The 13,473-nt window shown below is 42.6% G+C and overlaps 1 protein-coding gene across 1 annotated transcript in view; it reads left to right on the forward strand.

Moving 5' to 3' along the window:
• Positions 1–8,822: 8,822 nt before the first annotated feature.
• Positions 8,823–13,473, forward strand: part of WDR64 (WD repeat domain 64) — a 126,396-nt gene continuing 121,745 nt past the window's right edge. The window contains exon 1 of the mRNA XM_063082880.1: positions 8,823–8,967. Coding sequence (XP_062938950.1) covers positions 8,823–8,967 — 145 coding nt within the window. The remainder of the gene's footprint in view (positions 8,968–13,473) is intronic.

Here is a 13,473-nt window from a genome sequence, read left to right on the forward strand (position 1 = left end):
ACAGGTGGTTATGGATAGTACTTCCCTTAGTACTGCAGGCACAGGATTCGGGTTCTGAGGTGGGACTATTTGGCACATTAGAGGGACAAAGAGGGAGCCAATGTGGCTGGAGCAGAATGAAAATTAGGAAATGAGGGCAGAGAGGTGAGTGAGCAGTGATTAGCCAGATCATGCAAGGCCTTGCCCGTTTTGGGTTTTTTTTTTTTTTTTTTCTGTCTTTTTCGTGACCGGCACTCAGCCAGTGAGTGGACCGGCCATTCCTATATAGGATCCGAACCCGCAGCGGGAGCGTCACTGTGCTCCCAGCGCCGCACTCTCCCGAGTGCGCCACGGGCTCGGCCCTTGGTTTTTATTCTGTTAAAGTTCAGGTCAATGCCTGTGCAAGAGGAGCAATAGTAGTGAATAAAAAGGAGGAGTAAGAGGTTTTGGCAAATTTGTAAGAATTTTGATAGTTATTTTTACAATACTAGGAACCGTTAAGGATATTTATCGTACCGAACAGAAACAGGCAATGAAACCACATATATGATCTTGTCAATAATGATATGTTTCCTTTCAATTTAAGAATTCCGTAACGATAAGTTAATGGCAAAATACTGCAACTTAAAAAGCAAGTGCATCATCAGCATAAGGACAAACATACAGACCAATGGAATGGGACAGAGAGCCCAGATATGAAGCCTCACTTGTAAGTATATGGTTAATTGATTGTTGACAAGGATACCAATACTATTCAATGGGGGAAAGGACAGTCTTTTCAACAAATGGTGCTGGGAAAACTGGATATCCACATACAAAAAAATGAGGTTGGATCACCATATTACATTATATACAAAAATTAACTCAAAATGGATCAAAGACCAAAACGTAAGAGCTAAAACGATAGAAGGAAACTTCTTGGGTATGACATCAAAAGAATAGGCAACAAAGAAAAAAAACAGGTAAATTTGACTTCATGAAAATTAAAAACTGTTGTACATCGAAGGACACCATCAAAAAAACGAGACTGGGAGAAAATATCTGTAAATCATATATCTAATAGGGATTAATATCAAGAATATATACAGAATCCTACGATTCAACAACAATGAAACCAACCCAATTCAAAAATGGGCAAAACCTTAATAGACATTTCTTCAAAGATATGCAAGTGGCCAATACGCATATGAAAAGATGCTTAACATCATTAGGGAAATGCAAGTCAAAACCACAATCAATAACATTTCATACCTACTGGAATGGCTATCATCAAAAAGCAAAACAAAAACATAGAAAATAGGGTCCGGCCCGTGGCTCACTCGGGAGAGTGTGGTGCTGATAACACCAAGGCCACGGGTTCAGATCCCATATAGGGATGGCCGGTTAGCTCACTGGGTGAGCGTGGTGCTGACAACACCAAGTCAAGGGTTAAGATCCCCTTACCGGTCATCTTTTAAGAAAAAAAACAAAAACAAAAAAAAAACCGTAGAAAATAAGTGTTGGCAAGGATGTGGAGAAATGAGAACCCTGGTGTACTGCTGGTGTGAATGTACAATGGTGTAGGTGCTGTGAAAAAGATTGTTAGTTCTTTACAACGTTCAGCATAGAATTACCATGTGACCCAGCAATTTCAGTCCAAGGTATATTTCCTAGAAGAATTGAAAGCAGGGACTTGACCAGACATCTGTACACCAATGTTCCTAGCAGCATTATTCACAATAGCTAAAAGGTGGAAATAACCCAAATGCCCGTCAACAGATGAATGATAAAATGTGGTATATTCATGCAATGTAATATTATTCAGCCATAGAAAGGAATAAAATTCTAGAACATGCTGCATGGATGAGCATGTTCACGAAAACATTATGCTGAATGACACAAGCTAAACACAAAAGGACACATACTGTATGATTCCCCTGGATTCAGTATGGGGCAAGCAAAAATTAACTCTTCTCTTTCTTCCACTACTCATTTCAAATATCTTCATCTCACCTACTCTTTCCTGCCCTTAGATGAAATTTTGGCAGGTCCCAAAGCTTATCTCGTCCCTTTCTGTTAATATAAAGTCCAGAACATTGTAATAGTGAAATGTTAAAACTCATGTAAAACTCACTTGTCCACCCTCCAAAACAGAGCCTGCTTCAGGCCTGGAGAACTTCTGTGAGGGTGCAGGTGGAGAGGAAAAGTTTAGCTCCTCCCATCTCCTTGATCCTCTACCTGTGCTTGCTTCCTCCCCCCACCCCCCACCTGTCTCCCAGGATTGCAAGGAAAAGTCTTCCTTGATTGGTAATGTCATCTCTGATGCTGGTACCCAATAACTGTAGTGGATTTGAAATGCCACGTTTTAATCTTCTAGGGTGATTTGCAGGTTCTCTAGAGAACCTAAAGAACCCTGGCATCTTTTTCGCACAGCTCCCTTGACAAGGGCAGTGCCTTCGTGAGCTGGCTGCTTGGGTCTCCCTCTCAGCTGAGATGAAACAGGCGGTCTTCTCCAGTAGGGCTACTCCCAAGATGACCCAGGCTGGCTCCTCTGCTCAGAGTCTGACATCTGGCTCTCTAGGAATACGTGCACATCCTGGCCCCAACAAATTCTTTGCAAGTGGTCTGCTGCAGAGAGCTGGCCAGACCCAGTCTGTTCCTGTGAGTACCCTCTTCTTTCCCTTGGGTGGAAAGAAGTGGGAAAAAGTCATGGCCTCTCGACCACTCTGAATGCAGTCTCTATGGAAGTGCTCATTAAGGGTCTCCTCAAGCTCCTAATGAACTTATCTTTTCTTAAGTAGTTTGAAGGTGAGAGTGGGCTACTGCATGCAGAACTGGCTCTCAGTGCCTACACACATCCTCCTGCATGGACTTTCCAGCACCATCCTTTACAGTGGGGGAATTCTTCAGCCCGTTTGTATTGTGGGGCCACTCCCAAGGCAGAAAGAGGTTCATTTTAATATCCTCCTACACTGGAGCATTAAATCATCACAATCCTTATATTCCAAGAAAGTCCTTTGCAAAGTATGGGAGAGGAGGGAATAGAGACAGATTTTATGGGTCATTCTTATTTGGAAAAACTGATAACTCCTAGCCTTCTGCATTATGCATGGGTCTGCTGAGAGGGATTTCCAGCCCTTACTCAGTCAAATAATCTCCTTCCCAGGGTTGGGGACACATCCTTCCCTGGCATCTCTAACCTTGGTCCCAGTTGAGAAGTAAAAGATCCCTTACAGAAAATCTTGCCAAACATATTTGCATCTTTTCCTACCCTAGGAAATGTAATTTAGTGAATGTGATTGAGCTTTTTAAACAAAGAGAATCTAGCATGCCTTCAGGTTCTGATTGTCAATTCTCCTTTCCAGACAGCTCCTCAGGTATGTGGGGATGTAGAGATCAGCTTCACGTGTAAACTGTGTGTCCACATCCCCCCACCCCCAAGTACATATGTTTGTTTTTAAAATGAAATCTCATTTGTAAACTTGCTGTTAAAAGCAGAGTTTAGGTGAGGAAGGAGGTAGGGAAGATGGAACATTCAGTTCCTTGAAGGAATCATAACTTTACTGGTTAGTAAAAGTTATGATTAATAATTATAACTTTACTGGTTAGTAAAGTGAAGATTAATTTAAATATTTTATAAACATTTTCTCATCTATATGTGTGTGTGTATGTATATATACGAACATCCATTGTAATGAAAATTTGGTACACTGGGGACAAAGAAAACATTTGCAAGCTCTCTGAGGGGGAAAAATAAAACAAGTTATTCAACAACGTTTGGGGATCAGAATAGTTCATGATCAGCAACAGAAGCTGATCAGAATAGACTCCTTGTAAAAGCAACATCAGAAGTAAAAAGACAATGGAATAATATCTTCAAACTATTGAAAGAAAACAAAGTCCACTCTAGAATTCTATACAAATATCAATGAAATGCAAGGAAGACCAGGATATTTTCAGACACACAAGTATCCAACATTTACCTTCCAGGCACTATTTCTGGATGTGAGCCACCAAAATGAAGGAATAAACCATGAAGAAAAAAGACATAGAATATAGACCGGAGGATAAGGGAATTCCCAAAATGATGACGAGGGGGGATACAGTAGTGAATACACTGGAGATGCACCAGTGTATGTAATTATCAGTGCGGACTGCAGGAATGTGACCCAAGAGACAGTCACGTGGAAGAGTGTTGTTACTGAGATGCCTTCTGCTCTCGTATTATCATCTCATCCTGAAAATGCCTGGTTAAGTTGGGCCCAGATTCTCTGCCACAGCTGGTCAGCCTGGACCACGCGCTGTTGAAGCTCCTGCCCATTTGTCTGTGCCCTGCCACGTGCCTCAGCTGAGAATGCTCATTTCCCCCCAGAGGAATTCTTGATTCATCCTGAGAACTGGAGTTGGCCATGGTGAACTCAGAAACCCATTGCCCAGACAGGATTTCTACCAGATGGCCAGTGCCTGGCCCACATGATAGACCAGCTGAGGACCCACCCGTGGGCCTCATGTCATGGTCCTGCCTGCTGATTCCACATACTGGCTCTTACAATGCTCTTGGAGGCTGAAACCAAACTAGCTCGGAGAAACCACCTCACTTGTTCCTTTCCTAGAGCCTTTCTCTGACAGCAGTGATATCATTTCTTTCCTTACACAGGTAGGTGAGAGTTTGCTTCTGAAGTTTTATATCAATCACCTGTTACAGTCATTTATATGTGGAAAGTAACTAATAAAATAATGAAATATTTGGTTGAGAAAAACAGATGGAAAAGAAAAGAGAAAAATTATACTTATTGAAGGATATTAGAGACAGGTGGAGAGGTTTATGAAATAATATATTAAAATTTAAATGATGTGTACAGTTCTACTGAACTATAAAGTTACCGAAGTATGTGGCCCAAGCCTAGAAGGCAAATTTCTAAAATTAATAGTTTTGTACGAGACATAGAAATATGGGTGACTTCTTTTGATGTTCTTTAAATTTGTGGAGTATTATCATTTTTGCAATTAATACAAGTACAAATACATCCTGTAGCCCATACTGACCATAACAGCTGTGAATTGCTTGAGCACATATCCCAAAAGCTGCAGCCATAATATGCATTTATACCTATTTCCACATTCCTCATCCACTCCACTGCGATGGCTTTTTTCAAGTCCACTATTATTCAACTTCTAATGGTTACTTTTCAGTCCTCCTGCCTTATGTGGACTGCTTCCTCATACTTTAATGCTTATCTGTAAATATTTCAGTATGTAGCTCTAAAATATATCACTTAAATAACAATGCTACGGTCTAAATGTTTGGGTCCCCCCACCCAAATTCATATGTTGAAACCAACCCCCCAAAGTATGGTGTTAGGAAGTGAGGCTTTTGGAAGCTGATTAGGTCGTAAGAGGATAGGGCCCTTCGAAAACAGGCTTGAGGGACCCTGTTTGTCCCTTCTGACATGTGAGGACGCGTGGAAGGCACCATCTATGAGGAACAGGCCCCCACTAGACACTGAATCTGCTGGAGCCTTGATCTTGAATTTCCTAGTCTCCAGAGCTGTAAGAAATAAATTTCTGTTGTTTGTAAATTACCTAGTCTAAGGTATTTTGGTATAGCAGCAGGAATGGACTAAGACAAACAATATAACATAAAATATAATGGTCACATCTAAAATAATTTCTTAATGTCCTGAGATATCTAGTCAGCATTCCAATTCCCAATAGTCTCATCACTGTTGTGATTATTTTTGAGTTTGGGTGTTGGGTCAGGATCTAAATGCAGTCTGCACACTGTAGTCGGTCTGCACTTCTTTAAAGTCCCTTTTAATTTGTCAGTCCCTTCCCCCTTCCTTTTTCTGCCTATGCAATTTCTTCATTGAATAAACTGGACTGTCTATCCAGTGGCTCCTTCCTTTTCCAAACACTTTCTTCTCCTGGCTTTTGAACTAATCCTTTCTCTCGATCCTCCTCCTGCCTCGCTGGCCACTTCTTCTTAGCCCGTGTGGGTGGTCCTTCCTGACACTCTGCCCTCTGAACCCTGGCGTGCTCAGAGCTCGGTGCTCAGCTCGGTGCTCAGCTCAGTGCTCAGCTCGGTGCTCAGCTCACTTCCTCTCTTATCTGCATTGATTCCCTGGTGATCTCATCCAGTCTGATGGCTTTAAATACCATCTGGATGCTGATGGCTCACAAGCTCTCCCCAGAGCCCTGAACTCATACTTCTGGTTATGCAGTATCCACAATTGTTTATCTAGTAGACATCTCAAACTCAACTTACCCCAGACTGCAGTCTTCCTTCTTCCTCCAAAATCTGCTCCTCCCACCAACTTCCTCCCAAAGTAAATGACCACTCTCTGCTTGTAGCTTCTTGGGGCCAGGGTCTCTAGGTCGTTGCTCTCATGCTGCCATCTACTCCATTAGCAAATCTTGTTGCACCCACCTTCATGCAGCCTGGCCACTCCGCACTGCCTCCATCACTAGCACCTGGATTGAAGCCACTAGCATCTCTTCCCTGGATTATTGAAACGGCCACTGAACTGCTTTCCCTGCTTCCATCCTTTCAGTTTATTCTTCATACAGCAACTGGAACAATCCTTTCCAAATGAGAGTCAGATCATGTCACTATTCTGCTCAAAAACTTCCCATCTCGCTCAGGGCAAAAGCCAACGTCTTTACAACAGTCTGTTGGGTCCTGCATTATTCGGCCACCCCCACCCCCTGACTCTCTGACCTTATCTCCCGACCTCTCTTTCCCATCCACACCACCTCAGTCACACCAGTCTCTTTCTTGTTTCTCAGAGATGTCGAGCACACGCCGATCTCAGGACCTTATGCCTGCTTTTCTCCAGAACACCCTTCTACCACTTATCCATGTGGCTTGCTACCTGCCTTGGATTAAGTGTCCCCCCCAAACTTGACCCCCACTATGAAAGTGTTAAAGAGGTTGGGAAATCCTAGTATGGTAATTGAAAAGGGTGGCCTTGAAGAGATGAATAGATTGTAGGACCATGCCATGGTGAATGGGTTAACAATGGTGGTCAGGGGCGTGGTTCTGAGGGCTTTAAAAGCAGAGTGAATGAGGTTAGTCTCTCTCTCTCTCTCTGCTCTGTCATGTGAGACCCCCGGATTACTGTCACCACCACCAAGACCCTCACCAGATGTGTTCCCTACAGTTTGAACTTCCCAGCCTCAGAAACTATAAGGAAGAAATCTTGTTTTCTTCATAAAATACCCAGTTCCAGGTATTTTGTTGTATGCAACAGAAACAGACTAATACACCACCTCACTTCCAAATGCCTATCTATTGATGAGGCTTTCCCTGGGCTCTCTAACTCTTTCACTTTGATGTATCTCCCCACCCCAATGCACAAACCTTTTCTCTCTTTCTTCATAGTACTTACCACTTTCTGTATCTATTTGTCTGTCTTCTCCATTAGATCATAAGCTTGAGAAGCTGTTTTGTTCACTGCTGTATCCTCAGTGCCTAAAACAGCCCCTCGCATGATGAAAGTGTTCAATAAACATTTGCTGAATTAATGGATGGATGAATATAGGAATGTGTGTATTAGAATTGTAGAAAAGGGGGTCCTTAAGATGTCACTGCACAGTGCTTTGAAAGCTTTTAAAAAAAAGGAGATAGCACAAGTGGACTTGGGAGATGTTTCTCTATAAAGTTTTACTGTACTCCCCTCGTGGATAGTAACCAAAGGTGGGCACCAGAGAGACAGCACTGGAAGTGGAGGTCTCCACCACACCCTCTGCTTTACCTCCAAATGCAAGATCTTCAGGATGTTTTAAAAGATGGACTCCCAATGGGTAGGATCCTTCATCTAACTCACCCAAATCCCATTAGGACATTAGCTAATTATTGGTAAAACATTCGGTCACCTCTCTTTCCCATAAGAAGCTAAAGATTAGAAAACTTGAGTCAATAGCAATTGGAATAATGTGACAGGAGATTGCAGTCAGAGGAAAGGAGATATGCTGAGAGGCCTCTTTGTATTCAGCCAAGACCTTACCTTGAAAAACTTTCCTCACGATCAGGAACTAATTCTTCCTCATTGTTGGCTCACTTATTATTTTAATCGAAGGACAATGAATGAAGGAAGAGGACTCATTTTTATACTGTATGGCCTCTAAAAATGTCTTCATTTGTGGTAGAAGTGACAGGTGCTGAAATACATTTTCATCTTTAGAAGTTCTAGTTTCGATACCCAGTAGAGCTGCAAGAATGAGCGTGAACTTTATGCAGAAGGTTTGAGGTGAGAAGAGAGATAGGAGGGAGAAAACAATGCCCAGTTTCCTTACTTCATCTTTTTTTTTTTCGTTCGATATTCTCACTTTTTTTTAATTTCAATTTTTACTTCTTATTTTTATTGATTATACATATTCATCGGGCACGGAGCTGACCGCCCAAGATGTGATGATCATCAGATCAATACGATCTTACTTGGTCTTTATCCATTCCTCTTCCCTCTCAAGAAGTGCACACACACACACACACACACACGCACACACAGACACACAATCTATGGGGGAAAAAATTCAGCCTTCTTCTTATGAAGGGAGTAGGACGTTACAGAGATATTATGATGCAATGAAGACCATGTAAAGGTCACTGGTGACATTGTGAGGTCAGGGTTTTGTTGAAATGTTTGCCTGGATGAAATGCATCAGGCCTAGGTCAGCTTTCCTCTCTGCTGACATCCTAGGGACAGCTCTTACTACTACCCACTATGGGATTTTTAGATCAGAGAGAATGAGACCTAGGGCAAAAATTGAGACAGCTGGGAGGCACTGTAACAATGGGAAATTGTCCCAAATTGGCAAATTTGCAGTATTATTTCTGAGCAGAGTAAAAGATTCCCTCCGTCCCTATGGATATCAAGGAGGAAAAGCATTCCGACATCACACTTCAGACTAGCAGTTTCAAAACGGCCTTGGATGGATTTGGAAAATTGGTTGAATATACAGCAGCCCAGAAAAGAGATGAAAGAGCAGGCTTGTTTATCCAAAAGGAAGGTAAGATCAGTGGTTACAGGGCAGTACAGTTGGATCTGTTGCATAGAACCAGGAGATGTTTTTAGCCATCAGAGAGAAGCATCATAGATAAAGAGCAAAGACACTACATGGGAGGACTAAAGACCTGAGTTCTTCTTCCTTCTCTGTCCCTGGATAACTAAGTGTACTTTCTCTGAACCTTAGCTGTCTTGTTTGTAAAATTAGGGGATTGGATGAAATGAAATCTAAGGGCTCTTCTGTAGGCTCAATGGTTGACCTGAGCCTCTCAGAAGTGCATAGTTACCATTAGCAAGCCATGTGTGTCACCCTGCCATCTTGTTACCTAAGGCTATCATGAGACCATGAAGACTTTCATAAGCAGAGCCAAGTGTCTTGCCTCACCATGATTGCACTGTCTGGGCCTCTCCCCATGTCTCTGGTCTGCCAGGAGTACTAGCAGTAGAGACGCCAATGCAGAACTGATAGTGCACCACCGTGCTGAGTTTCAGGGGCAGTGGTACAGTGTGCAGCTTGGGGGCATCAGGCCAAATAGCAGAGTACAAAACTAACAGAACAAATGCTCCTGTTGCAATGAAAGGAGCAGGCCTCATCTAACTGCTGAAGCATGGCCAGCCTTTGAATGTGCCAGGCCGTAGAGGCAAATGTAAGTGAAAAGCTTGACTTTGGGTGTTCAAACCCAAGCCAGTGTTATGTGAATAGTGTTTAATAATTTACAAGTCACTTTAATAAATATAATTTAACTGATTTGCATGGCAATTCTAATAGAAAAACATTACTATTCTGCGTATTTTATTTGTGAATAAATGGGAGGTTATAAATCATCTGCCCAAGTCACTCAACTTGTGTTAGAGCTAAGACTCAGACTTTTAGATATGCTCTTCGGATGACTGTGAACTTGGCTGCACTTTTTAAAAATTTTGTAATGTGTATCTACATATCTTTTATTTTGGGAAATTGCATTTGTAACAGAGGGATATGGAACCCTGGCAGCCCCAGGCCAAGGACAGATTTCAAACTTGAAGGGTTTGGTTGTGGAGCCCTCTGCTCCACCCCTCCTGAGTGTCAGAACTCGGGTGGGGGTGACGTATTGGGTGTGAATGTAAGGAAGGGAGCCCCTGGGGTTGCAGCAGGCCAGGGGTCCCCCCACTTTCCCTCTCAGAAGTCTGGGGCCTCATCCAAATGGGGGGTGCCTGGGAGCCCCCCAGGGAGGAGAGAGCACACGTGGGCAGCCCTTCGCAGAAACTTTCCTTCATTTCCTTTTATTTATTCATTTAAAAAATTTATTTTATTTTATTTTATTTTTAATTTTAATTTATCGATATACAGTGTAGTTGATTTTTTATTTTTTAAAGGAGTGCTGGCTCCTGGCCCTCTGTCTCTTCCATACATGACTCTTGCACCCTGGGTCAGGGCTCCCCCATCTGCCCCTAACTGGCTGGGCTTTCTAAACTACTTAACAAGACTTTCATTTTCTCCCAGTTTGTTTTAGCTCTCTGTAGCTGATTTTCCAAACCTTACCACTTTTTCCGAATCCTCTATGGGATCTCAGCTTCTCTCAGCCAAGCCTCCTGCATTATGAGAGAAACCAAGGCCAAAAGACCGGAATTCCCTCAAACCCCTTTCCTCCACTTCCAAATTACCTAAAGTAGCACCTGCCCTTCCTCCCATCCCTCCTCCCCTTCCAGGCTATCGCTTTGCTCCTGCAGCTTCAAAATCTCCTTTTCCACTGGCTTTGTTCTTTCGATCTGAAAATACATTCAAATGTCATGACCTTGATGTTCTCTTCCCTGTATGTCTCTCCTTTGCTTTGCCTCTAAATTTCCCCTCAGCATCAACACTTAATTTTCACCCTGCTCAGGTCCGGCTTTCCTTATCACTTTGCTGAACATGCTCCTACTAAGGTTTTTGATAACCTAATATATGGCTGCCAAATTCGACAAGGTTTTCATTTTCCAGCCTGCTTGGCCATTTCACTGCATGAACTCTCTGCTGCCTCTGCTTCAGGAAAGTTCCCCCTCCTGGGTGTTTCATCATTCCATTCTTATTTTTCCCCTTTCTTATTCTTTCTTTGCCTTTTTCTCCTTGAGCTTTGCTTACTGTGTTCTCTCAGTCTTACAGAGTGACTGCTGTCCACCTTGCCTCCTAAACCAGATAGATATCCTTTGAGGTGTCATGGTATCTCTCTCTTGGCTTACTATGACAATGTCTTAATATAATAGTCTCCTAGCCGGGAGTTAATTCCTTCCTCTATACTTCTGCCAAGAGTTTTTTTTTTTTTTTCCCCCATTTTTTCTTTTACTATTCATCTATTTAATTTATAAAGAATAGAAGTTTATTACTCACAGTTCTGGAGACTGGGAAGTCCAAGATCAAGGTGCCAGCGGATGTGTTGTCTGGTGAGGGCTGCTCTCTGCTTCCTACATGGCACATTGTTGCTACATTCTCCAGAGTGCACAAACACTGTGTCCTCACATGAGGAAAGGGAAGGAAGGTTAAAAGGCTGGGAGGTTTTTCCTTTTAAAAAAAATTTGATCTGCTATATTCCTGGCTTATTATCTCACCTCTAAAACACATGTACGTTAACTTGTCATCCAGGGCCATTCACTATCATGCCTCAACCTACCTTTCCAGCTTCAGCTCCTGGCATTTTCCTTCATGCACCTGCTACTCTAATGTGAACTTTCCAGCATCTTCAGAAATGTCGTACTTTTAATGACTCATTCCCCCAGTGCGGAGTTCCTTTTCTCCTTTTCCTTAATGCCTGTAAATGCCTGCTCATCCTTCAACACTCACATCAAATGTTACCTCTTTGTAAGAGCTTCCAAACTTCCACCAAGCAAAGCTATCCTCAGCACTGCTATTGTAATCCATCACCATTTTGAGGAATTGGCCCACTGCATTTAACCTGCTGAAATTGATGCATATGTGACTGCTCCTGCCCCTTCTCCCCTACCATTGACCTGTGGGTGCTTTGGAGGCTTTGTAACCCTCTAGGGCTAGCACAGAATCTGGTGTTCAAGACGTACTCCTTAAATGTGTGATAAATGCACAAGTTAACCTAGCTTTCATTGAGAAGAAAATTTCCTTCCTCTATAGTTTTTGAGATTTGATAAAGACTAAACACTGCTATACAAAAGGCCTTCTATGACAGAGGCATTGGGCTGAAAGACTGAGGAGAAGGGATAAATGTAATCTTAACTTGTCTGGCATAAATTCATATTCATTAATAAATATTGGAAAATAGGGTCTACCTCTCACTATAGGCTAGGAGCTAAGAACTAGAGAGACTGTTTTTAATGAAACAGTGTCTACCTCAAAATGATATTAAGGAGACTGCAGGAATTTGTTCAAGCAATATTGCCCTTAAAATTTGTCAATGACCTGGTAGAATGAAAATCATCCTGGGGTGGAAAAGTCTCATTATCCTTATCCAGTGGCATTTACAATGAAACACATACCTTGTACTAGTTGATGTGAATTTAAAACAGCCAAGTACCTATTTGGATGTCTCATAGGAATTTCAAACTTAATATGACTTAAATGGAATGCTTTGTTTTCCCCAAGAATTATAATCTTTTCCCAGTTGCCCCAGTTTGGGTAAATAATACCAACATTTGCTGAGTTTTGAAACCACAAACCTGAGTCTCATTCTAGAACAGGGTTTCATAACCTTGGCACTATTGATGTTTGGGCTGAATAATTCTTTGATCTGTATATATGTGTGTGGGAGTGAGGTGGGGGCCGTCCTGCGCATTTCTAGGATGTTTAGCAGTATCCCTGGCCTCTACCCACTAGTTGCCAGTAGTACACCCACCCCTAGTTGTGACAATCAAAAGTGTCTCTAGACATTGCCGTATGTCCCATACGTGTGTGTATGTATGTGTGTGTGCATGCTTGTGTGTGCGTTTGGAGGTGGGGGCAAATTCTCCCCTGGATGACAACTGTTGCTGTCCATTCCTGCCTTTCCTTCACTCTCTACATCTACCCCCAACAACTTCCAACCCATTAGAAAGTCCCTGCAATTCTGCATCCAACCATATCTCACCATCTCCTCTTCTATCTCTAGGGTGCCCATAACACTTACCATACAACTGGGGACACTTTCAAGAGTGGAAGGGGGTCTTAGTGATAATTAGGTTGAGAAAAGAGGCAGAAAGGAGACTTTCCGTGGCAGCCCAGGATATATGATCACATTCGGTATCACCCTGATCCAAACCTCCACTGTCTGGAGCCTGGACTGATGCAGTAGTCCTCGGCTGGTTTTACAGCTGTTCAATGTTAGCTCCTCACAGCAGCCAGTGTGCTTTAAAAAAAAAAAAAAGATTTAAGTCATATTATGTCAATTCCCTCCATAGACCCCTCCAGTGATAGCTTTGCATCACATTTATAGCACTTTCCCTGTCCTCTCTATGCTCACTGACCTTTCCTGGAACATGCCAAGCTCGTTGGAGCCCCAGGTCTACGTGCTTGTCAGCTTCTGCCTCAGATGCTCTTGTCTGGCTGACT

Source organism: Cynocephalus volans, chromosome 18, assembly GCF_027409185.1.
Source record: "Cynocephalus volans isolate mCynVol1 chromosome 18, mCynVol1.pri, whole genome shotgun sequence".
NCBI lineage: Eukaryota > Metazoa > Chordata > Mammalia > Dermoptera > Cynocephalidae > Cynocephalus > Cynocephalus volans.